The 26,741-nt window shown below is 41.3% G+C and overlaps 1 protein-coding gene across 2 annotated transcripts in view; it reads left to right on the top strand.

The window, feature by feature from the left end:
• The first annotated feature begins 1,729 nt into the window (after positions 1 to 1,729).
• The window catches only part of LOC140714332 (cholesterol side-chain cleavage enzyme, mitochondrial), a 52,062-nt gene continuing 27,050 nt past the window's right edge, over positions 1,730 to 26,741 (top strand). The window contains exons 1-4 of one of the 2 annotated variants that reach the window (XM_073025495.1): positions 1,730 to 2,024; positions 5,038 to 5,193; positions 19,671 to 19,870; positions 24,030 to 24,233. In XM_073025495.1, coding sequence (XP_072881596.1) covers positions 1,741 to 2,024; positions 5,038 to 5,193; positions 19,671 to 19,870; positions 24,030 to 24,233 — 844 coding nt within the window. In that variant the 5' untranslated portion in view covers positions 1,730 to 1,740. The remainder of the gene's footprint in view (positions 2,025 to 5,037; positions 5,194 to 19,670; positions 19,871 to 24,029; positions 24,234 to 26,741) is intronic. The other variant, XM_073025496.1, reaches the window with a different exon arrangement.

The following is a 26,741-nucleotide window of genomic DNA, read 5'->3' on the forward strand; positions in this document are numbered from 1 at the left end:
TGGATTCATTTTCAAGAACTCTTCATCTCAAGTTCTTGATATTTATTGCATATTTATTTATTAATTCTTTCTTTACTTCTGAATTTTCAGTCTGTTATCATTTGCACATTTATTGTTTGTCCATCCTGTTGGCGGACAAATGTTTCATTGACTCTATTGTGTTTCTTGTATTTACTCTGAATGTCTGCAAGAAAATGAATCTAAGGGTTGTATATCACAAACACAAGAAAATCTGTAGATGCTGGAAATCCAAGGCAAAACACACAAAATACTGGAGGAACTCAGCATGTCAGGCAGCATCTCTAAAGTGAATAAACAGTTGATGTTTCGGGCTAAGACCCTTCATCAAGTCTTGCTCTGACTTCTCATCTTTTCTTCCAGTTCTGATGAAGGGTCACAGCCCAAAACATCAACTATTTATTTATTTCCATAGATGCTGCCAGACCTGTTGAGGTCCTCCAGCATTTTGTGTGTTTTGTCTCAGGGTTGTATATAGTGACATACATGTAGTTTGATAATAAATTTACTTTGAAGTTTGAATGCACATGCTGCCCCTAAATCTTTTAGCACTGGAGGTTTTGAGTTTAGGACATGCCATCAGAATAGCTTGGGGAAACAACTGACGTGTATGTGGTAGAGACTTCACCCTCTGGGCATTACTGTTGATGGAAATGAATGTTTAGGGGAGACTGATAAGATGCCAATCAAGCAGAGTGCTTTGTCCTGGATGTATCAAGCTTCTTGAGGGCTGTAGAAGCCACATTCATTAAGGTAAATGGAAAATGTTCCATCACGCATTTATGCTTTGTAGATGTTGGAAAAGCCTCAGGGGGTGGGGGGAGGCGGTCAGTTTGTCACTGCAGCCTGCTCAGCCTCTGGCCTATTCTTGTAGCTACATTTGAGTTTATGACCATAGGTGATCCCCTGGCTACTGATGGTGGGGGAGCTCTGAAATGGTAGTAGTACTGCAAACACTCAGGTCGAGTATGATGTGCTCCTAAGGAGTTATTCCATTAATGGAGAGCGCCTATTATGTGACTTGATTTAACATGGGGCAGCTGATGCATGGGTAGCTACCACAGGATGCAGAGTGATGGGGGGTGGGGAAAGCAGGTGATGGGGGTTCCAGCGGCAGCATGTAGAGTCTTGGTCTGAGCATGCTGTCAGTCGAAGTCCAGAGTGGAGTTGGTGTTAGAAGTTCCAGAATTAGCAGTTTGAAAAGTATACACCTTCCCTTTCTTCCATGGTCTGCTGTCCTCTCCTATCAGATTCCCCCTCTTTCAGCCCTTTATCTCACTACCTAACTTCACAGCTCTGTATTTCACTCTCTCCCCCTCTCCCAGTTTCATCTATCACCTGCCACCTAGTACTTCTTCCACCCTTCCCCCACCTTTTTCCCTTCCTTTCCAGTCCCGATGAAGGGTCTCAGCCGGAAACATTGATTGTTTACTCATTTCCATAGATGCTGTCTGGCCTACTGAGTTCCTCCAGCATTTTGTGTGTTTCCAGGGTCTTCAGATTTTTTCATGTTTGCGCACTTAATTGTAACGCTCAGTTTAATGTGACTTCTAGCCTTTTACCCAGTAGTTTTCCATCTTGGCCTTGCAGAATAATAAAGACTCAAATTTTGTCCTCAAGTGACGCAACTGCTGAAATAGTCCTTGAACATAGTATATAAAAACAAAAGTGATAAAGAATACTCAGATGTGAAGAGTAGCAGGGAGCACTGCATGTGTTATAATGATCAGGGGAAGTTTCCGACTCTCCTTATCTGCCAGCACTTATGCACAAAGAGGTTCATTTACAACCCCGGAGCATGACTTCACATTGTTCCCTCATCGGAATCATTCAGTAACAAGTGAACCACACATCCCTTCAGAACAAACTGTGAAATCGCTCACTGATATACCAGGCAACTGGAGAAAGAACTGGCTCAATGTGTATTATTTCTGGAGGAGCAATGGTTTTAACAATGCACACCATCTGATGTCAGACAACTTCAATAAGTATGGTCCAATTTACAGGTAAGCAAATTTACCTCTGCAATATTAAATTCATATTTAAAGTGACTCATTTAATTTCTTCAATATACTACTCAAACTTGTGGGTTGTGTATTAAAATACCACCAAATCACTTGTACTTCATAACATATTTGAAGAAGCATTTTGTTAAAAGATGGTAAATTATACCAGTATATTTCAAGCAATTTTGTCCTGATGTCAACAAGCTTAATTCATACAATATAAACTATCATGGGTGAAAATGATACCCCTACCAAATCTGTTCTTGAAGCAACTGAGTATTTACCTTTATAATGGAAGAACCTGTATGAATTATAAATTTATAATTTTGTACGTTAAACAATAAAACACTGCCTAGCTGATTTGCACAGCCGAATTGAGATAATCTTTACTGATTTGACCTATGTATCTTTGCATCATGTCTGCCTATTTCCATAATGACACATATTCACACACAGATGCATAAACTAGGATTTGGGCACTAGGATCTTTGAAAGGTTGGGAGAGAGGTACTGCAACATTTTTCTTTGGTCTGTCAAAGTATTTGAATAACTATTTATGGTGTGTTTTATCCTGAGATCTTGAGAAATGTGGCTGTACGGTTTTTATGGTTTTGCACTTGTCTATCTCAAGGGCTCCAGTCCAGAGGGTCAAATACATAAATGGTTGATGAGGTTCACTGTAACTAATCTTATTGTGTACCTCAACATCAAACGTTATAGTTAGATCCGTAATCCAGTAGTTTGTACTAGAAGTTAGCGATGTGAGTAGAAATCCTGCTTCTCGTTGCACACACACATTCAAACTTTTAAGAACCACTTCTTCACTTCTGCCATCAGATTTCTGAATGGACAATGAACTCATATACACTACCTCACTTTTTTTTCTTCTTTGCTCTTTTTGAACTATTTAAATAATATCTTATTGTAATTTATAGTTTTTGTTAAATATTGCAAAATACTGTTGCCACAAAACAACAAACTTCACAAAATATGTCAGTGATATTAAACCTAATTCTGGTTCTGAAATTTCATCAAAGCAGCTGGGGAATTGTTATAATTATTCTCAAGGAAGATGTAAAACCTCACTAATGTTCTCTGAAGAAAAAAAAATTGTCTGCATGGTCTATAAGTGGTTTCAGACCCATGTAAATCCGGTTGACTTTTGTCTTTTTTGCCTTTTCAAATGGTCCAGTGATATGGTCATTCAAGGTCAATTGGCAATAAACGATGTGTTAACCTTGCCTGTCACACACGACACATAGTTAGTTAAAAACAAATTCCAGACCTTCAGACAACACCATATATAATCAAAAATTGAAGGCCAACTTATAGGACAGTAACTATTTACAAATTGAAATGTATATCATAGCCAAAGTTCATTTATACAGGAGCGGGTGGATATTGGGTGGTTATAAGATTAACGGAAAAGAGAAGACCTTTATATTTCCATGTAGCTGTGGAATGGGCCTCTTTATTCTCATAAAGATGGAGGGTTAAGGATATGTCTGAAAGAATGCCTTGCTCTTTGAAAAAAAAATCGAATGCTTCTCTGTCCTGATTGAACAGTGTTGGGGAAGGAGTGAAAGAGTTGACTGTGGGGGAGAATAATTGAAGATCTGCTTTGCACATTAGTGCCCTGATGTTTGTGAAGTCTGCTACCTGGGATAAACTGGATGCACAAAGATATAAGCATAGTATTAACTGAAAACACTGCTTCAGCCAAGCAGACTGCTTACATCAAACAAGTCTGAAGTAGCCAGAAGGCAGAATCTTTTTAAGGAGTGGAGGATATGTGAACATAGGGCACTTTGATAGTAGATAGCAGTGTGGCTGATTATTGCACACTGTTCATTTCAGGCAGGAAAATAAAGCTGTCCCAGCTGCCTACAGAACCCCCTACATACAAATTAGCACCCATAATATTAGATTCAATAGTCTGGCCTATTTTTGAATATGTTGATTCCTACAAATGGTAAAACTAGTTTCATCTCTCTCTTTTAGTAACTGTTCTTTCTTCTCAGTATTATGTCTGTTTGTTGCGATTCATTACAAGATCACATTGAGAGATCTTCCGTCTTAACAGTTGGAATCGAATTATGTATTTCTATAAAAAGGAACTCGTTTGTTCATTACCCAAAGATGGCCTGTACTGTTAAAGTGCTGGGCAATAACCCGCTCTAACAAAAGCATCTAACCAACTACCTGTACTGTCATTGCTGATTCCCACCATCAATATCTAAAATGTCACCATTGATCAGAAAGTCAATTGGGCCAATTATACCAGTACCTTCATGATCAGTGTCACTTAGCATTATTGTTTTCAGAGCAAAACTCTTCCACCAAAAGAGAGTGGTAACCCCTGTGACATTCGCATACACTCAGTGCCTACTTTATTAGATACCTCCTGTACCTAATAAAATGGGCACTGAGTGTATGTCTGTAACCCATCTACTTCAGAGTTGTTCTTCTGCACGCCACTGTTGTAACGTGTGGTTATTTGAGTTACTATCATCTTTCTGTCAGCTTGAACTATTCTGGTCTCATTATTGCCACTCTGGATTTTTTTTGATTTTCATATCATTCTCTGTAAACTCTATAGACTGTTATGCAGGAAGATCCCAGCAGGTCAGCAGTTTCTGAGAAACTCAAAACACCCAGTTTGGCACCAACAATCATTCTACAGTTACCCCCGAAATGTTGACTGTACTTTTTTCCATAGACGCTGCTTGGCTTGCTGAGTTCCTCCAGCATTTTGTGTGTGATTCTGCAGTCAAAATCACATTTCTTTCCCATTCTGATGTTAGGTCTAAACAACTGAACCTCTTGACGGTGTCTGCATGCTGTTATGCACGGAGTTGCTGTCACATGATTGGCTGATTAGATATTTGCATGAATGAGCAGATGTACAGGTGTACCTAATAAAGTGACCACTAAGTGTATTTATTCAGGGTTTTGAATCTGCTGCTTGGAATATGGTCCTTACTAATAACTCCTCTTCTCTGTTCATTTGCAGGGAAAAGATTGGCTACTATGACAGTATATATATTATTAATCCTGCAGATGCTGTTATTATGTTCAAATCAGAGGGTCCACTCCCAAAGAGGTTGAAGGTGGTACCTTGGGCTGCTTACAGAGACCTTAGGAAAGAAAACTATGGCGTCCAATTACTGTAAGTTTAAATATTTGCCAGAATTATAAACTTTGTTTCTTGATCAACTTTGTTTCTTGGTCAACTTCTTCACTCAGAGGGTCATGAGAGTGTGGACGTTTAAGAGAAGTTTTGATAGGTACATGGATGATAGGGGTATGGAGGGCTATGGTCCTAGTGCAGGTTGATGGGAGTAGGCAGTTTAAATGGCTCAGCATGTACAATATGGGCCAAAGGACCTGTTTCTATGCTGTACTTTTCTCTGACTAAGATATTGCATGGCAGCATAGATTAAGTACGATACTGTTATAGCTCAGGGCATTGGAGTTCTGAGTTCAATTCCATGGCAACCTGTAAGGAGTTTGTATGTTCTCCTCTTGACCGCATGGGTTTCCTCGAAGTTGCTCCAGTTTCCTCTGCACCTCATATGTTCAAACCTTCTCTCCATTTAAATAATATTGAGAGGAAAGACATACCAGTTAGGACAGTAGGTTAATTGGTCATTGTAAATTGACATGTGATTATGGTATGGTTAAATAGGCGAGTTGCTGGTTGGCATGGCTTGTTGTGCCAGAAGTGCCTGCTCCAAAAGCCCATAAGACATAGGAGCAGGATTAGGCCATTCAACCCATTGAGTCTGCTCTGCCATTCTATCATGGCTGGTCCTGGATCCCACTCAACCCCATAAACCTATCCTTGCCATATCTTTTGATACCCTGACCAATCAGGAATCTATCAACTTCCACCTTAAATATACGCACGGTCTTGGCCTCCACCACAGTCTGTGGCAGAGCATTCCACAGGTTTACTACTCTCTGGCTAAAAAATACTTCCTTACCTCTGTTCTAAAGGGTCATCCCTCAATTTTGAGGCTGTGCCCTCTAATTCTGGATACATCCACCATAGGAAACATCCTCTCCACATCCACCCTATGTAGTCCTTTCAATATTTTGTAGGTCTCAATGAGATCCCCCCACATTCTTCAGAATTCCAGTGAGTACAGGCCCAAAGCTGCCAAACACTCATCATGTGTTAACCCCTTCATTCCCAGAAACATCCTTGTGAACCTCCTCTGGACTCTCTCCAATGACAACACATCCTTTCTGAGGTACAGTGCCCAAAACTATTAGCAATACTCCAAGTGCGGCCTGACTAGTGTCTTATAAAGGCTCAGCATTATCTCCTTGCTTTTATATTCTATTCCCCTTAAAATAAATGCTAACACTGTATTTGCCTTCTTTACCACAGACTCAACCTGTAAATTAACCTTCTGGGAGTTTTGTACAAGGACTCCTAAATCCCTCTGCATGTCTGATGTTGAAACCTTCTTCCCATTTAGATAATGGTCTGCACAATTATTCCTTTTACCAAAATGCTTTATCATACATTTCCCAACATTATATTCCATCTGCCACTTTTTTGCCCACTCTTCCAATTTGTCTAAATCCTGCTGCAATTGCATTGCATCCTCAGCACTACCTACCCCTCCAGCGATTTTCATATCATCCGCAAACTTTGCCACAAAGCCATCAATTATTTTCCCTAAGTCATTGACAAACAATGTGAACAGCAGCAGTCACAATACTGACCCCTGAGGAACACCACTAATCACCAGCAGCCAACCAGAAAAGGCCCCTTTTACTCCCGCTTGCTGTCTTCTGCCTGTCAGCCATATCGCTGTCCATGCCAATGTCTTTCCTGTAACGCCATAGGATTTTAACTTGTTAATTAGCCTCTTATGAAAATCCAAGTAAATGACATCCACTGCCTCCTTTGTCCACCCTGCTTGTTACTTCCTCAAAGAACTCTTAGCAGATTTGTCAGGCAAGATTTTCCTTTATAGAAACCATGCTGACTTTGACTTACGAGGGGTGATTGATATGTTCATGGCCTAAGGTAGAAGGAGTCAATTATAGAAAACCTAGCACATTTATTTTTCAACATAGTCCCCTTTTACATTTACACATTTAGTCCAGCAGTCATGGAGCATACGGATCTTGGACCTCCAGAAAGTGTCCACAGATGGGTGATTGATAAGATTGTTGTCTAAGGTAGAAGGAGATGAGTTATAGAGCTCTCATTACATGCACATGCAGGTCAACTCTTTGAGTGAATATGCAAAAAGTTTGAAGTTAATAACTCATCCCCTTCTACCTAAGGCCACAAACTTATCAATCACCCCGATGAGTTATTAACTTAAAACTTTCTGCATAATCACTCAAAGAGTTGAACTGCATGTGCATGTAAAGAGAGCTGTATAACTCATCTCCGTCCACCTTAGGCCAAAAACTTATCAATCACCCCTGCTGTGGACACTTTCTGGAGGTCCAAGATCCATATGCTCCATGACCACTAGACTAAGTGTGTAAATGCAGGAGGGGACTATGTTGAAAAATAAATGTGCTAGGTTTTCTAAAATTGACTCCTTTTACCTTTGGCCACAAACTTACCAATCACCCCTCGTATTTTATCATTAGTCTCCAAGTACCTTGAAACCTCATCCTTGACAGTAGACTCCAATACTTTCCCAACCACTGAGGTTAGGCTAACTGGCCTATAATTTCCTTTCATTTGCCTTCCTCCCTTCTTTAAGAGTGGAGTGACATTTGCAGTCTTCCAGTCCTCCGGGACCATGCCAGAGTCAAGTGATTCTTGAAAGATCATGACCAATGCATCCATTATCTCTTTAGCAACCTCTCTCAGAACCCTTGGATGTAGTCCATCTGTTCCAGGTGACTTATCCACCTTAAGACCTTTGAGTTTGCCTAGGAATTTTTCCTTTGCAATAACAATGGCACTCACTCCTGCTTCCTGACACTCACAGACCACTGGCACACTGTTAGTGTCTTCCACAATGAAGACAGATGCAAGGTGCCCAATAAGTTCATCTGCCATTTCTTTGTCCCCCATTATTACCTCACCAGCATCATTTTCCAGTGGTCCAATATCAACTCTCACCTCCCTTTTACTCTTTATATAACTGAAGTAACTTTTGGTATCCTGCTTTATATTATTGGCTAGTCTGCCCTCATATTTCATCTTTTCCCTTCCTATAACTTTTTTAGTTGCTTTTTGTTGGATTTTAAAAACTTCCCAATCATCCAACTTCCCACTCATAGTTTTTTACCTTATTTGCCAGTTCCTTAGCTTTTATGTAGTCCTTAACTTCTTTTGTCAGCCACAGTTGCCTGCCCCAACATTTGAAAACCTCTTCCTCTGTGGGACATATCTAACATGCACCTTGTGAACTATTCCCAGAAACTTCAACCATCTTTGCTCTGCTGTCATCCTCGGCATGCTCTCCTTGAATTCACCGGGGCAAGCTCTCTCTCATGCCCCTTTATTCCATTGTGATACTGATACATGTGACTTATACTTCTTCCTCTCAAATTGAAGTATGAATTCAATCACATTATGATTACTGCCTCCTAAGGGTTCCTTTATGTTATGCTCCCTAATAAGATCTGGGTTATTACACAACACCCAATCTAAGATAGCATTTCCTTGAGTAGGCTCAAGCACAAGTAGCTCTAAAAAGCCATCTCTTGTGATCTGTCACCAACCTGATTTTCCTAATCCGCTTGTGTATTGAAGTCCACCATTACAATTGGTGTAATTCTATTTAAATAATTATTTATTACTTATTACATGCTTTTTCCAGCTCCCTTTGCAATTTCAACCCCACATATTGGCTGCTATTTGGAGGCCTATATATGATTCCCATAATGGTTTTGTTACGCTTGTAATTTCTTAACTCCTCCCACAAAGATTTAACATTCTCTGATTCTATGTCACCTCATTCTAAAGATGTAATTGCATCTCTTACCAACAGAGCCACACCACTGCCTATACCTTCCTGCCTGTCCTTTCGATACAAAGTACATCCTTTGATGTTAAGCTCCCAACTATGCCTTCTTTCAGCCACGACTCAGTGATGCCCACAGCGTCATACTGACCAATCTCTAATTGTGCCATGAGTTTGTCCACCTTATTCTGAATGCTATGCACATTTAAATACAGCATCTTCAGTCCTGCATTCTTCATCCTTTTGAATTTTACCTCTGTGGTACAATTTAACTCTTTGCTCTGTCTGCATTTATACTCAATCATTGGCTTGTCCTTCCTTACATTCATGTTACACCCACCAACTACTTGTAAACCTGCTGGCTCATCCTTAGCTCTATCATACTGGTTCATACCCCCCTGCTATTTTAGTTTAAACCACTCCCAACAGCTCTCATAAATCTGCCTGCAAGAATATTGGTCTCCTTCAGATTCAAGTGGAACCTGTCCCTTTTGTATAGGTCCCACCTGCACCAGAAGAGATCCCAATTATCCAGAAATTAGAATCCATGCCCCCTGCTCCAATTCTTCAGCCACATATTTATCTGCCACCACATTCTATTCCTATCCTCACTGTCACGTGGCACAGGCAGCAATCTTGAGATTACTACCCTTGAGGTCCTGCTTCTCAGTTTCCTTACTAACTCCCTATATTCTTTTTTCAGGACATCTTCCCTTTCTCTTTCTATGGCATTGGCCCCAATATGTGCCATGACTACTGGCTGCTCACCCTCCCTTTTCAGGATATTGTGGACACGTCCAGAAACATCTCGGACCCTGGCACCTGGGAGGCAAACTACCATCAGTGTTGCCTTTTTGCATCCACAGAATCGCCTACCTGCTTCTCTGACTATGGAGTCCCCTATAACTGCTACCATCCTCTTCAATTCCCTACCACAGAGCCAGACTCAGTGCCAGAGGCATGGCTGCTGTTGCTTCCTCCAAGTAGGTCCCCCCCTGCCTCCCCAACAGTACTCAAAAAGGATTACTTATTGTTGAGGGGGACAAGCACAGCGGTGCTCTCCACTATCTGACGTTCCCCTTTCCCTCTCCTGGCAGTCACCCTTTTATCTATCTCCTGTAGTCTTGGGCAACTACTTCCCTGTAACTCCAGTTTGTCATTGCTTCACTTTCCCTGACAAGCGAAGGTCCTCGAGCTGCAACTCCAGTTCCCTAACGCAGTCTCTAAGGTGTTGCACCTTGATGCACCTGGTGCAGATGTGGCCATCGGGGAGGCTGGGAGTCTCCTGGAAATCCCACATCTGACACCCAGAACAGAACACTGCCTCTGTAGACATACCCCTATTCTGTCTGGAGTTGAATAAGAAATTAACTTGCGTAGATTCTGTCTGTGCTCGCCGAAGCCCTGTTTGAGCCAAAGCCTTCCTACTCTGACTCAGGCTACTCTGAGAATGTCTGCTCCCACGATGACCGCTCCACTAGGCGGTACCTCTCTTTTATGGACTAGGTTTCCTGTTGAAAATCTTTGTCGGACCTGCGTGGGAACGCTCCTGTTGCATTTCTGTTGTGTTTTACTGTTGTTAAGGAAATAAATTTTAATTATAGATGATACAGTAGCTTGGATTATTCTTGAAAACATTTTCATAAAGAAATAAAGATTAGCTTAAACATGAGAAATTCTGAAGATACTGGAAATCCAAAGCAACACACACAAAATGCTGGATGGACTCAGCAGGTCAGGCAGCATCTATGGAAATGAATAAACAGTCAATGTGTCAGGCTGAGACCCTTCCTCAGGACTGAAAAGAAAGGAGAAGATGCCAGAAGAGAAGTGGGGTGGGGGCTGAGGATTGCTAGAAGTTGATAGCTGAAGCTAGGTGGGTTGGAAAAGTAAAGGGCTGTAGAGAAAGGAATCTAATAGGAGAGAAAAGTGGACCATAGGAAAAAGGGACGGAAAAAGTAGGAGGCCAGAATGGGGAATAAAATAAGAGGGGAGGGGTGGAAAACAAAATTTATTGGAAGAAGATATCGATATTCCTGCACAAACAAAAGAAAATCTGCAGATGCTGGAAATCCAAGCAACACACACAAAATGCTGGAGGAACTCAGCAGGCCAGGCAGCATCTGTGGAAAAAAATAGTCAATGTTTGGGCCGAAGCCCTTCGGCAGGACTGGAGGTAAAAAGCTGAGGAGTAGATTTGAAAGGTGGTGTGAGGGGAGAGAGAAACGCCAGGCAATATGTGAAATGGAGGGGGAGGGATGAAGCAAAGAGTTAGGAAGTTGATTGGTGAAAGAGACAGAAGGCCATGGAAGAAAGAAAAGTGGGGTGTGGAGCACCAGAGGGAGGCAATGGGTGGGCAGAGAGATAATATGAGAGAGGGACAAGAGGATGGGAAATGGTGAAGGGAGGGAGACATTACTGTAAGTTTGAGAAATCGAAGTTCATGCCACCAGGTTGGGGCTACCCAAGTGAAATGTAAGGTGTTTTTCCTCCAACCTGTGTGCTCTTATCCTGACAGTGGAGGAGGCCATGGATGGACATATTGGAATGGGAATAGGAAGTAGAATTAAAATGTATGGCCACTGGGAGATCCCGCTTGTTCTGGCAGTCGGCGTGTAGATGCTCAGTGAACCAGTCTCCCAATCTATGTCAGGTCTCACCAATATACAAGAGGCCACACCAGGAGCACCAAACACAGTATTTGACCCCAACAGGCTCAGGTGAAGAGTCGCCTCACCTGGAAGGACTGTTTGGGGCCCTGAATAGTAGGGAGAGAGGAAGTATAATGGCAGGTGTAACACTTATTCTGTTTGCAAGGATAAGTGCCAGGAGGGAGATCAGTGGGGAGGGACGAATGGACAAGGGAATCACATAGGGAGTAATCCCTGCAAGAAGCAGAAAGTGGGGGAGAGGGAAAGATGTGTTTGGTGGTGGGATCCAGTTGGAGGTATTGGAAGTTTTGGAGAATTATGTGCTGGATGTGGAGGCTGGTGAGCTGGTAGGTGAGGACAAGAGGAACCCTATCCCTGGTAGCGTGGCAGGAGGATAGGGTAAGAATAGATGTGCTTGAAATGTAAGACATGTAGTTGAGGGCAGCATTGAAGGTGGAGGAAGGGAAGACCCTTTCTTTGAAAAAGGAGGACATCTCCTTCATTCTAGAATGAAATGCCTCATCCTTAGAGTAAATGTGGCAAAGACAGAGGAATTGAGAGAAGGGGATGTCATTTTTACAAGTAGCAGGATGGGATGAGGTATAGTCCAGGTAGCTGTGAGAGTCTGTGGGTTTATGATAGACATCGGTGGATAAACTGTCTCCAGAGATAGAGACAGTGAGATTGAGAAGAGGAAGGGAAGTGTCGGAAATGGACCAAGTGAAAGTTGGAGGCAAAGTTGATGAGATCGACGAGCTCAGCACAGTGCAGGAAGCAGCACCAATGCAGTCATCAATGTAGCATAGGAAATGTGTGAGATGATCACCAGTGTAGGCTTGGAGCATAGACTGTTCCACATAGCCAACAAACAGGCAGGCATAGCTGGGACCCATGCGAGTGCCTATGGCTACCCCTTTTGTTTGAAGGAAGTGGGAGAACCCAAAGAAGAAATTGTTCAGAGCAAGGACAAGTTTCACTAGGAGGAAAACAGTGGTGATGGAGGGGAACTGAGTGGATCTGGTGTCCAGAAAGTCTATTCCATCAGTTAGGAGACCACCCAGACAGAATATAAGATGGTGCTCCCCCACCCTGAGAGTGGCCTCATCACGGCACAAGAGGAAACCATGGACCAAAATGTCGGAACAGGAATCAGAATTAAAATGTTTGACCACCAGGAAGTTCCGCTTTTGGCAAATAGAGCTTTGACCAGTCAACAATCCGGACATCAGAAGTTTGAGAGGAGGAGGATTTCACTCAGGTCCACTGCCCAAGTAGAGAAAGGCAGCAGCGAATTGCTGCAGCATAAATTGAGCTTTGACCAGCGACAAATCAGCGTTTGAGATTGATTAACAAAAGCAAATTACAGGAAGGCAGGGCAAGTGCAGCATCCATCATCTGAGTGGACAGAGTGGTGGTATTGAGCTTTAGCTCTTTGAGGCTTCAGCAAAGAGAAGCTTTAATCAGAGAAATTAAAGGAAAGAAAAGCTCTAGGTTAAGTTATTTTTCCCTTCCCTTCTCTATATCTGCTTAGTTAGGACAATAGAGATGCCAGGCAGGATAGTTGAATGCTCCTCTTGCGGAATGTGGGAAGGCAGAGATACCTCCAGTGTCTCTGATGATGACAAATGCGAGAAGTGCATCCAGCTGGAATTGGATGAACTCTGGATCATTCAGGAGGCTGAAGGTGTGATAGATAGGACTTATAAAGAGGTAGTTATACACAAGGTACAGGACACAGATAACTGGGTGACCATTCAGAAGGAGAATGGGTTTAAGGAGTCAATGCAGAATACTGCTGTGGCCATTCCCCTCAACAACAGGTATACTACTTTGGATACTGTTGGGGGAGATGACCTAACAAAGGAAAGTTACAGCGGTCGGCCTCTGATACTGAATCTGCATCTATGACTCAGAAGGGATGGGGGGTGGTGGAGAAGAGGTGCATTGTGGTGGTATGGATTCATTAGTTAGAGGAATGGAGAGGAGGATCTGTGGGCGAGAACGAGATTCCCAGATGTCAGGGTCTGGGACATCTCGGATCGAGTCCTCAGCATTCTTAAGTGGGAGGGTGAACAGCCAGAGGTTGGGATCCATCTAGGTACCAATGACATGGATAGGATGAGTGATGAGGTTCTTCATAGGGAGTTCAGGCAGTTGGGTGCAAAGATAAAAAGGAGGACCTCCAGGGTTGTGATCTCAAGGTTGCTACCCATGCCATGTGCTAGTGAGGCCAGAACTAGGAAGATTATACAGTTTAACACATGGCTAAAGAGTTGGTGTAGGAGAGAGAGCATAAGATTTTTTGGATCATTGGGCTCTCTTCCAGGGAAAGTGGAACCTGTACAGAAGGGACAATTTGCATCTGAACTGGAGGGGGTCTAATATCCTAGCAAGAAAGTTTATTAATACTGCACAGTGGAGTTTAAACTAGAGTTGCAAGGTGATGGGAACAAAGTGCCAGAACAGTTAATGGCAAGGTTGTGGAGGCAGATGTTGCTAAGACCTCAGACAAAGTCTGGAATCAAAAGGCTGAGGATGGTGTGGCTAGTGTCCTGAGCAGTGAATACTTAATTGCAAAAAGTATTGTAGGAAAGGCAGATGAGCTCAGATCATGGATCAACACCTGGAATTATGATGTTGTAGCCATTAGTGAGACTTGGTTGCAGGAGGGCAGGACTGGAGCTCAACATTCTGGGGTTCTGTTGTTTTAGATGTGACAGAACAGGAGGGATTAAAGGAGGAGAGTGGCATTACTAGTTAGGGAAATTGTCTGGGCAGTGCTCTGTCAGGACAGACTGGATAACTCAACTAGTGAGACATGATGGGTGGAACTGAGAAATATGAAAAGGATGATCACATTAATGGGGATATATTACAGATCAATTAATTGTACTAGGGATTTGGAGGATTGGAGGATAGCCATTATTGTTTGCTGTTTAAAAAAGGCTCTAAAAATAAACCAGGAAATTATAGGCCAGTGAGTCTCACATCAGTTCTGGGGAAGTTATTGGAAGGTATTCTAAGTGACCAAATATATATTTGGATAGACATGGACTGAATAAGGATAGTTAACATGGTGTGTGATAGGTCATGTCTAACCAATTTTATGGAATTTTTTGAGGAAGTTACCAGGAAAGTGGATGAAGGCAAGGCAGTGTATGTTATCTACGTGGACTTCAGTAAAGCATTTGACAAGGTACTGCATGGGAGGCTGGTCAAGAAGGTTCAGTCACTTGGAATTCAGGGTGAGGTAATAAATTAGATTAGACATTGGCTTTGTGGGAGAAGCCAGAAAGTGGTAGTAGAGGGTTGCCTCTCTGATTGAAGGCCTGTGACTAGTGGTGTGCTGCAGGGATCAGTGCTGTGTCCTTGTTGTTTGTCATCTATGTCAATGATATCAATGATAATGTTGTTAACTGGTTCAGTAAATTTGCAAATGACACAAAAGATTGGGGGTGTAGTGGACAGTGAGGAAGGCAATCATGGCTTGTAAAGGTATCTGCATCAGCTGGAAAAATGGGCTGAAAAATGGCAGATGGAATTTAATGCAGACAAGTGTGAGGTTTTGCACTTCAGTAGGACCAACCAGTGTAGGTCTTACACAGTGAATGGTATGGGATTGAGGAGCGTGGTAGAACAAAGGGATCTGGGAATACATGTCAATATTTTGCTGAAAGTGACATCACAGATAGCTGGGGTCATAGACATATTGGCCTTCATAAATCAATGTATTGAGTACAGAAGATGACATGTTATGCTGAAGTTGTATAAAATGTTGGTGAGGCCTGATTTGTGCAGTTTTGGTCGCCTACCTAGAGGTAAGATGTAAGCAAGCTTGAAAGAGTTTAGAGAAAATTTAAAAGGATGTTGCCAGGTCTGGAGAACCTGAGTTATAAGGAAAGATTGAATATGTTAGCGATGTATTCTTTAGAACACAGAAAGTTGAGAAGAGGTTTGATAAAGGTATACAAAGGTAGGGTAAATGCAAGCAGGCTTTTCCCACTGAAGTTGGGTGGGACTACAACCAGAGGTCATGGGTTAAGGGTGAAAGGCGAAAAGTTTAAGGGGAATATGAAGGGAAATTTCTCCATTCAATGGGTAGTGAGAGTGTGGAATGAGATGCCAGTACAGATGGTGCATACATAGGGATATGGAGTGCTATAGTCCCTGTGCAGATCGATGGGAGTAGGCAGTTTAAATGGTTTCAGCATGGACTAGATAGGCCAAAGGGCCTGTTTCTGTGCTGTACTTCTCTATGAATCTGAAGCGAAGATGCTCTATGAAGTGGTTGCATAATTTACAACTGGTCTCATTTATGTAGAGGAAACTGTATCAGGAGCACCTGGCACAATAGACAACCCCAGCAGATTAGCTTTATTTGTCACATATAAATCAAATTATACAGTGAATTGCTTCCTTTGGGCCAATAACCAATGCAATCCAAGGATGTGCAGGGGGCAGTCTGCAAGTGGCACTATGCTTCCAGCACCACATATCATGCCCACACAATTCACTAACCATAACTATCCATCTTTGAAATGTAGCACAAAACCAGAGCACCCAGAGGAAACCCACGCAATCATGGGTTAGCATGCAAACACCTTACAGAACACGGAGGAGAATTGAACCCTGATCACTGGTGCTGTAAATTTATTTCTAGATGATATTATACTTTCAATTACAGATTGAAACAGCAGCTTGGATTATTCTTGAAAACATTTTGATAATGTGATAAAGTTTAGCTTTATTTGTTACATGTACATCAAAACATACAGGAACATATGTAGCTGAGGTATCTTTCAAACGAATTGGAGCAGCAAGTAATCACAGAAGCATAGCTAAAAACGGAGAGAGGAAATGTAGAACAAGGAGACTATAATTGTCATGAATTACAGTGAATATTTAAGCAGTTAATAGGAGGAGGCATTTCTAGGGATGTACCCAACGTCAACAATGGTGTGGCCCAGCAGGTGTGTATGAAATGTTAGGCTGATGATTTTGCAGCTATTTCTGAGTTGACTTCTCAACTCAGATCTACAAGAGCTGAGTTGTTGATCTATCTTGGCTTCCTGATGAGATGCCCAATATCATAAAGCTATCATCAGCCAAATTGATTCAGTCCACGTAATACCAAGAAGCAGCACTTGAGACAAGAATGGTATGGAATTAGATATGAGGTGATTGAAGTGCAGGAGATCTGCATTCTACAGCCTGTGACTCCTCTATACAAGCTGATCAGTACTGTTAAAGCACCTACATCCAGCCAATAATGTGGACTTCCCTTGTATGTCCTGACCATAGAACACATGAAAAGTGCACTGTGGCGATTTACCATCCCATCTGTCTGCACTCATTCATCAGCAGAGTAATGGAAAGTGTCTGTGGCAATTTGACAGGCAGCATTTATTCACCAGTACCTTATTCACCAAACACACAAAATGCTGGTAGAATGCAGCAGGCCAGGCAGCATCTAGAGGGAGAAGCACTGTCGACTTTTCGGGCTGAGACCCTTCGTGTTAGTCCTGGCGAAGGGTCTCGGCCCGAAACGTTGACAGTGCTTCTCCCTATAGATGCTGCCTGGCCTCCTGTGTTCCACCAGCATTTTGTGTGTGTTGCTTGAATTTCCAGCATCTGCAGATTTCCTCATGTGTCCTTATTCATCAAAGCTCACTTTGTAGTCTACCAGGAGCACTCATCTATAGACTTTATTACTGCCTTGATCCAAGCACGGACTTCAGAATAGAATTCTAAAGATATGGCCAAACTAGGCAAAACTGTGTCGATGGGCAAAAAATTCCATTGGTTTTTGCATGAAGATGGCTGTGGTTGTTGGAGGTTAACCATCCTGCCCTAGGATATTGCAATAGGCATTTCTCATACTCATGTAGGAATACATCATAGTAGGAGTTTTTAAGTTATTAAGTAATACTCCATTGATATGGACCCTTTAGTCCAACACGTCCATGCCAATCACGTTGCCCACCCAGCTAATCCCAATTTCATGCATTCGGCCCATTTCCCCTAAGGCATTCCCCTTTATTTACCTATTCAAGTGCTTCTTAAATGATACTATTGGACCTGCATCAACCACTTTCTCTGGAAGCTTGTTCTAAATATTCACCATATTATGCATTGAAAAATTACCCCTCAGGCTTCCTTTTAAATCATTTCCTCTCATCCTTAATCTATGCCTCCTAGTTTTGGACTCCCCTATCCTGAGAAAAAGACTGTTACTATCTACCTTATCTATGTTTCTCATAAATATTTTCATAAGGTCACCCCTCAGTCTCCTATGTTCCAAGGAACAATGACCAGGCCTAGTGAACCTCTCCCTATAATTCAGGCCCTTGAGTCATGACAATATCCTATGTAAATCTTTTCTGCAGTCTTTCCTGTAGCAGGGTGACGTAAACTAAATGGTGTTCCAACTGCAGCCTCACCATTGACTTATACAGCTGCAAAAAGGCCAGCAATATCATGAGGGATCCTACTCACTTCTGTTCATGGACTGTTTGTCCCACTCCCATCAGGGAGGAGGCTATATAGCATCCACGTCAGGGCCACCAGACTCAAAATCAGTTTTACTTTCCCCAAGAAGTAAAGCTGTTCAACGCCTCCACCCACTAACCCATCCCACCACACTGCCCGGCATCACTACTTTATCATTTCCTGGTAGAGTCTCCTTATATGCAGAAATTCCTGCACCCAGTATCACTTTGTACATACAATCAATCTATGTATATAAGCTATCTTATGTATTTATATTTATTGTGGATTTTTATTAGTATTGTGTTTTTTTTGTTTAATCGGATCTGGACGAACAATTATTTCATTCTCTCATAACACTTGTGTACTGGTACTGGAAATTACATTAAACAGTCTTTAATCTTGAACATCATGACCCAGCCATCTTCAGGTATTTTATCAATAAGATTCCTTCCATCCTAAAATTATTGATGAAGGAAAAAGAAACAAATTGAAATACCTGGTAGAGTCAAAAATGCATACTATTTTTACCCCACACCCACTATGATCCCTCTGAATTTAGCCTTTTCTATGTTGCTTCGATAATGATCATCTCAAGAATATTGCCTCACCTTCCATCTGGGCACATTAAAGCCCTTAGAACTTAATATCAAATTTAACAATTTCAGGTATACATGCTTGTGTTTTTTTTAAATGTTGCATCGGATCCAGCATAACAATAATTTCCTTCTCATTTACACTCGTATTGAAGAATGACAATAAACAATCTTGAAACTTGAATCTTTATCTTCTCTGAACATATGTGCTGAACTAATACCCAATCCATTCTTCAGCTAGAGTAGTCCTATGCCAATCTTCCCCACAAATAGCACCTTTCTGCATATACACTCAGTGACAATTTATTGGGTTCCTTCTGTACGTAATAAAGTGGCTACTTGAGTATAGGTTTTTGATCTTCTGCTGCAGTAGCCCATCCACTTCAAGGTTCGAAGTGTTGTGCATTCACAGATGATCTTCTACACACCACTGTTGTAACAGTAACATCTGACATACTGTCATCTTCCTGTCAAGATGACCAGTCTGGCATTCTTCTCTGACTTCTCTCATTAACAAGGCATTTTCACTCACAAAACTACTGCGCATTGGATAACTTTTGTTTCTCACACCATTCTCTGTAAAATGTAAACTGCTGTTTGTGAAAATCCCAGGAGATCAGCAGTTTCTGAGATACTGAAACCATCCCGCCTGGCACCAGCAATCAGTCCAGAGTTAACGTCACTTAGATCACATTTCTCATCCATTCTGATGTTTGGTCTGAACAACAACTGAACCTCTTGACCATGTCTGCATGCTTTTATGCATTGAATTGCTATATGATTGCCTAATTATATATTTGCATTATCTAATGCAAATACATTATCTGTTGCACCTGGATAGGTACATGAAGGGGTGGGCCTTAGGAGATACTTGCATAGGCTTGCTGGACTGGATGGACCTGGGTACTGTGCTGTATCTCTAAATATATAACTAAACTGAACCACTCTTGTATCTTACAGAAATGGAGAAAATTGGAAAAGAACTCGACTCATTCTTAACAACTCAATTTTTGCACAGAGCAGTATCCAACGGCTCGTGCCCCTTTTCAATGAAGTGGTACTGGATTTTGTGTCCATGGTTCACAAAGAAGTTGAGAAAAGTAGAAGTGATTACTGGAAAACTGATCTCACAAACGATCTCTTCAAATTTGCACTTGAATGTAAGGATACAATATTGCCTATTGGTTATTCTAATACAGTTGCATTGTAGCTTTTATGAAATTATTCTTCTAATTCATTTCAACTGCTCTCAATTGAAGTTCAAGTTTATTGTCATCTAAGGCAACTGACTACATATACACAACTAGATAAAACAACCTTCCTCTGGACCACAGTTGCATCTACAATACATATATCACACAAAGTACATAAAACAAAGTAGTACCACAAATAAGTTAATAAAATATAATTCAAAATGCACCTGAAATAAGTTTAAAATACTTTTTACTGACATAACTGGCAAGCTATAGTACTCATTGTGAATAATATTTTGGGAATTGAATATGTCCTGCCTCTGCAAAGCTCCACTATTGTGGGGAACATTGGGCTAACTACATCGTACTTGTTGGATCCTGATGTTTTAGATATGAGATTCTTTGGAAGTCAAGAATGAGGCATAAAATATTGCTTACAATCATTCATTAATCATTTCAAGAATGAAACAAGGGAAAAGGAAAGTGAAAGGTCCTAGTGGCAGGGGGGTAGAGAAGGGAATGAAGACAAAGAGACCAATCCAACATGGTTTAGCCCTCCTATACCAAGCAGTAAATTCCATTCAAATTCCAGTGCTTAAATTAACCAATAAGCTAACCCATATTCAAGTAATGCAATATCCACCAGAAAGATACAACAGCAATTGCAACCACTAAAATCACACTGAACACTGAACAATTACATATATAGATAATTAAATAAAATACAAACAGGTATTATTAAAGTTAGCTATAAGGAAAATGACAACTATACATTCCAATCCAACATACTTGAATTGTCATCTATTGTGTGGGAAGTGGTTCGTCATGTAGGTCTCTTATAGAAGATCTCAACAATTACAGTGTCCACAAACCTAGCATCTTCAGCAGAGAGAAATGTTCCAAGGTGTTTCACAGCATGATAATGTAGCAGTTAGTGTAATGCTGTTACAACACCACCAAACCGGGTTTAATTCACACTGCTGTCTGTAAGGAGTTTGTATGTTCTCTCTATGAGGAATGGGTTGGCAGGTTAATTGGTTACCTGGGTGTAATTGGGTGGCGAGGACATGCCATATCTCTAAAATAATATTTTTACCATGCTGCATCTGTAAAATAATATTCTTTTAAAAAACGAAGCACAATCTAACACCCAGCCCAATGAGGAAGTATAGGGGAGGATGATCAAAAGCTTGGATAAGGAGATAGCTTTTATATACTCTTCTAAAAGAGGAAACAGAGGCAGTGGGGTTAGGGAGGGAATTATAGAGCTTTGGACATTGATACCTGAAGTGGAGTCTTTATCATTATTGATAAGCAGGCTAATGATCACCCAGAAATGGAGAAGCATGAACTGTGGAGAATGTAGGTTAGAGCACATTTCGAGAATAGGGAAGGCAAGACCATGGAGGGAATGTGAAAAGAAGAATGATCATTTTAAAACTGAGGAAAATGGACCAGTTTAGGTCAATGACCACAAGATAGAAAGGTGAATGGGACTTTGTATAATTTAAAGGATACACAAAATATTGGGTTTCTTGAACCTTGCCTGCCCAGTAGACACACAGAATATTTTATGGTTAATAAAGTACTTTTAAATTCCAATAATTCTTACAGTGTTGGAAGCACAACAGAAGATTCACATACAGCAAGCTCCCACAAACACCAATGTGATAATCACCAGAGAAGTTGTTATATGCATGCTGAGAGAAGGGTGCATATGCAGATGCCAGGATGCTGAGAAGAACTCCTCTGCTGTTTTTCAATATAGAGAATAATCTCTCACTCTCTCTGCCCCTTCCCCTCTCTCTCTCTCTCCCTCCTTCCCTTCCTTTTCCCTTCTTTCCCCTTCCTCTCCCCTCCCTTTCCCTTTCTCCCCTCCCTCCCTCTCTCTCCCCCTCACTCTCTCTATCTCCCCTCCCTCTTATTCTCTCTCCCTCCCCTCTCTCCCTCTCTCCAAGTGCATGACAATACACTTCCCAACAATGAACTCCATCTGCCACCCCTTTGCCCATTCTTCTAATTAGTTTGTACTCCTGCAGCTTCCCTGCTTCATCAACACCACCTGCCTCTCCACTTATCTTGGTATCATCCCATAAACTTCACCACAAAGCCATCAATTCCATCATCCAAGTCATTGACATATAATGTAAAAAGAAATGGTTCCAACACAGATCCCTGTAGAACACCACTAGTCACCAGCAACCAACTAAAAAAGGTTTCCTTTATTTGCACACTTTTCCTTCTTCCAATCAGCCAATGCTCTATCCATGCTAGTATCTTTCCTGTAACACCATGGGCTCTTAACTTGTTAAGCAGCCTCATGTGTGGCACCTTGTCAAAGGCCTTCTGAAAATCTAAGTACACAACATCAACCAATTCTCCTTTGTCTATCCTGCTTGTTATTTCTTCAAAGAATCCCAACAGGTTTGTAGGGCAAGATTTTCCCTTGAGAAAACCATGCTGTCTTCGGCCTATTTTCTCATACGCCTCCAAGTACCCCAAATCCACATCCTTAACAATCGACTCCAACATCTTCCCAACCACTAAGGTCAGACTAACTGGCCTATAATTTCCTTACTTCTACTTCCCTTTCTTCTTCCAAGAGTGGAGAGACATTTGCAATCTTCCAGTACTCCAGAATTAGTTCTTAGTTTTGCTCTTAATATGTTATCAACAAAATGGAACCTAAATCATTTAACAATGCACCACTTGTCTCTGTATAGAATGGGCTCCCTACTCGGTTCCATTGATGTTTGGATGTTCAGTTTAGTGTGTGGAAAAGCATTATTTCACATTTTTCTGTAAATTTGGTATTATTTAATTTCACCCATAATCTTGCAGTAATGTCTTACTTGCTGAATAGGTGTATGGCAGCTGCTGGAGACATACGTCATCTATATGATGATGCCATTTTAAAAGTCTAAAAATGTGGACTCCGTGGTCTTATTTTTACCTCTTGGCCATCTTTGGTTGTCAGTCTCAATTGTCATCCAGTTAACACAACACTCTCTGGATTGGTATTATTTTTGCTGGGGTCCTCTATTGTGTGTGATACTCCCAATGAGACCTCCTCTACATTGGTGAGATCCATTGTAAATTGGGAGACCACTTTATCAAGCATTTCTTCTTCATCCACCAAAAACAGAACTTCCCAGTGGCCAAAATTTGTAATTCCCATTCTAACTTGTAGATTCATAGCCTCCTTTTGTGTCATGATGAGGCCACCCTCGGGATGGGGGAGCAGCACCTTGTTTTCTGTCTGGGTAGCCTCCAACCTGATGGCATGAATATCAATTTCTCCTTCTGGTAAAAAAAAATCCTTACCCCTCTGCTCCCTTCTGTTACTCACTCTGGCCTCTTACTTCTTTTCACCTGCCTATCACCTCCTCCTGGTTCCCCTCCTCCTTCCCTTTCTCCCAAGGTCTATTCTCCTCTCCTATCAGATTCCTTCCTTTCCAGCCCTTTACCTTTCCCACCCACCTGGCTTCACCCATCATCTTCTAGCTATCCTCCTTTACCCATCCTCCCCACCTTTTTATTCTGGCATCTTTCCCCTTCCTTACCAGTCCTGAAGAAGGGTCTCAGCCCAAAACATTGATGGTTTATTAATTTCCATAGATGCTGCCTGAGTTTCTGTAGCATTTTCTGTGTGTTGCTTTGGATTTCCATCATCTGCAGAATCTTGTGTTTATGGGTAACTATAGTGGTCTAAATTTCTGCCACTTTTCAAGAACCTTGCCTCTTCTTTTTAATAATACATCCTATAACATGCAAAGGACTGCGTTGTATGGCATTTGCTAGCAGAGCTGACACTGCAGAGAAACTTATTGTGGAAAGAACTGGGGGTGGAGGACCCGCAGCCAGCACAATATGGAGAAATTCTGCCAGCACTAGTCTACACCACCCCCATGTGGATCAGGAACTTTGCACCAACCTGAATCTGGTGAAACACTAGTTATATTCAAAGGAAACCAGGTGGACTTCTCGCTGTCAATTGATTCCTTTTGTTGTTCCCCTTCAGTATGAACAAGGCCAGTTTACCCCCCCCCCCCCCATATCCCTACAGTGTCAATGGTTCATGCTGAGTCACAAAATACTAATGAACAATTTCCAATTTTTCTTGTAGCAATCTGTTACATACTATATGGAGAACGCCTTGATTTACTGCAAAGGAAGTATAACAAGGCATCTCAGAAGTTTATCGATTCTGTTGCCACGATGTTCCATTCTACACCAGTAATGCTCTATATTCCTCCCAGTCTGCTGAAGTCAATCAATTCGAAGATCTGGCAGCAACACATAGGTTCATGGGACAATATTTTTGAACATGGTAAGAGAAAATGGGAATATTTAATCTGCATATTTTCTAGTTAAATTACTATTTCTGATTATATGAATAACTACTGCTTTTAATTCAGCACTGCTCCTTCTTGCAGCCTCTATAAGGCTACAAGACATAGCATCAGAATTGGGCAACTCAGCCTGTTGAGTCAGCTCTACTGTTCTGACAGGACAGATTTATTATCCCTTTCAATCCTATTCTCCTGCCTTCTTCTCATAACCTTTGATGTCCTTACTAATCAGGAACCTCCACTTTAAATATACCCAGTGATTTGGCCTTCACAGTCAGCTGTGGTCAATGAATTCCACAAAGTCACCACACGCTGATTAAAGAAATTCCTCCTCATCTCTGATCTAAAGGGACGTTCTTCTATTCTGATGCTGTGCTCTGTGGTCCTAGACTTATCCTCTATAGGAAACATCCTCTCCACTCTATCTAGGACATTCAATATTCAATAAGTTTCAGTTAAATCCCCCTTCATCCTTCTAAACTCTTGCAATGTAAAAAGGAGACAAAATCGAAAAGGTTGATGAACATAGGACTGAAGGTGTTATATTTGAATGCATGCTGTACACGGAATAAGGTAGATGAACTTGTAGCACATTTAGAGATTGGCAAGTATGACATGGGCTTCACTGAATCATGGCTGAAAGAAGATTATAGCTGGGAGCTTAGCATCCAAGGTTACACATTGTATCAGAAGGACAGGCAAGTAGGCAGAGGGGGTGGGGTGACTGAGTGAGAAATGAAATCAAATCATTAGAAAAAAGTGACATAGAGTTGTAAGGTGTTGAATCATTGTAGGTAGAGAAAAGGAACTGCAAGGGTAAAAAGACTGGTGGGAATTATATATAGTAGCAAAGATGTGATATACAAATTACAAAGGGAGATAGAAAATGCATGACATAAGCGCACTGTAATGATAGTCACGGGGCATTTCAATATGCAGGTAGATTGGGAAAGTCAGGTTGGCGCTGGACCCCAATAGGGCCAATTTGTAGAATGCCTATGAGATGGCTTTTTAGAGCAGCTCATGATTGAGCCTATTAGGAGATCAATTATTCTGGATTGCAATGAACTGGAAATGATTAAAGAGCTTAGGATAAAGAAATCCTTAGCAGAGAGTGATCATCATATGGTTGAATTCACCCTAAAATTTAAGAAGGAGAAGCTAAAGTCATATGTATCAGTATTACAGCGGGGTAAAGGAAATTACAGAGCCATGAGAGAGTAGTTGGTCAAAGTTGATTGGAAATGAACACTGGCAGGGATGACAGCAAAGCAGGAGTGGCAGGGATTTCTGGAAGCAATTCAGAAGGCACAGGATAGATACATCCTAAAGACGAAGAAGTATTCTGAAAGCAGGATAACACAACCATGACTGACAAGAGAAGTAAAAGCCAACATAAAAGCCAAAGAGAGGGCATATAATAAGGGAAAAAAATTGGAAAGCTTTTAAAAATCAACAGAAGACAACAAAAAGAAGTCATAAAAAAGAAAAGACGGAATATAAAGGTAAGCTAGCCAATAATATTAAAGAGTATATCAAAAGTTTCTTCAGATATATAAAGTGCAAAAGAGATGTGAGAGTAGATATTTGACCATGGAGAGGTAGTAATGGGGGATGAGGAAATGGCAGACAAACTGAATAAGTATTTTCCATCAGTCTTCACTGTGGAAGCCACCAGTATATCAGACATTCCAGATTGTCAAGAGATGAAAATGAGTGAAGTTGCCATTACAAAGAAGGTGCTTGGGAAACTGAAAGGTCTGAAGATAGATAAATAACCTGGATTAGATGGTCTGCACCCTAGGGTTCTGAAATAGGTGGATGAAGAGTTTGTAGAGGCATTAGTAATAATCTTTCAAGAACCAATAGATTCTGTCATGGTTCCAGAGGACTAGAAAATTGCAATTGTCACTCCACTTTTCAAGAAGGAAGAGGCAGAAGAAAGGAAATTATAGGACAGTTAATCTGACCTCAGTGGTTGGGATGATGTTGGAGTCGATTGTTAAGAATGTGATTTCGGAGTGGCTGAAGGCACATGATAAAATAGACCGAAGTCAGCGTGGTTTAATTGATGGAAAATCTTGGCTGACAAATCTGTTGGAATTCTTTGAAAAAATAACAAGTAGGGTAGACAAAGGAGAACTGATGGATGTTTTGTACTTGGAATTTCAGCTGGCCTTTGACAAGGTACCAGATATGAAGCTGCTTAACAGGTTCAAAGCCCACAGTATTACAGGAATGATGCTAGCATGAATAGAACATTGGCTGATTGCCAGGAGGCAAAGAGAGGGAATAAAAAGAGCCTTTACTGGTAGCTGCCGGTGACTAGTGGCACCGCAAAGGGGTCTGTGTTGGAACTGATTTTTTTTAATGTTATATGTCAGTGATTTGGATAATGGAATTGATGACTTTGTGGCCAAGTTTATCAACAAAATGAAAAAGAGGAGCAGAATGTACAAAAATTGGAGAGGATTCACAAGAGGTTC

This window comes from Hemitrygon akajei, chromosome 21, assembly GCF_048418815.1.
Source record: "Hemitrygon akajei chromosome 21, sHemAka1.3, whole genome shotgun sequence".
In the NCBI taxonomy this organism is placed as follows: Eukaryota; Metazoa; Chordata; class Chondrichthyes; order Myliobatiformes; family Dasyatidae; genus Hemitrygon; species Hemitrygon akajei.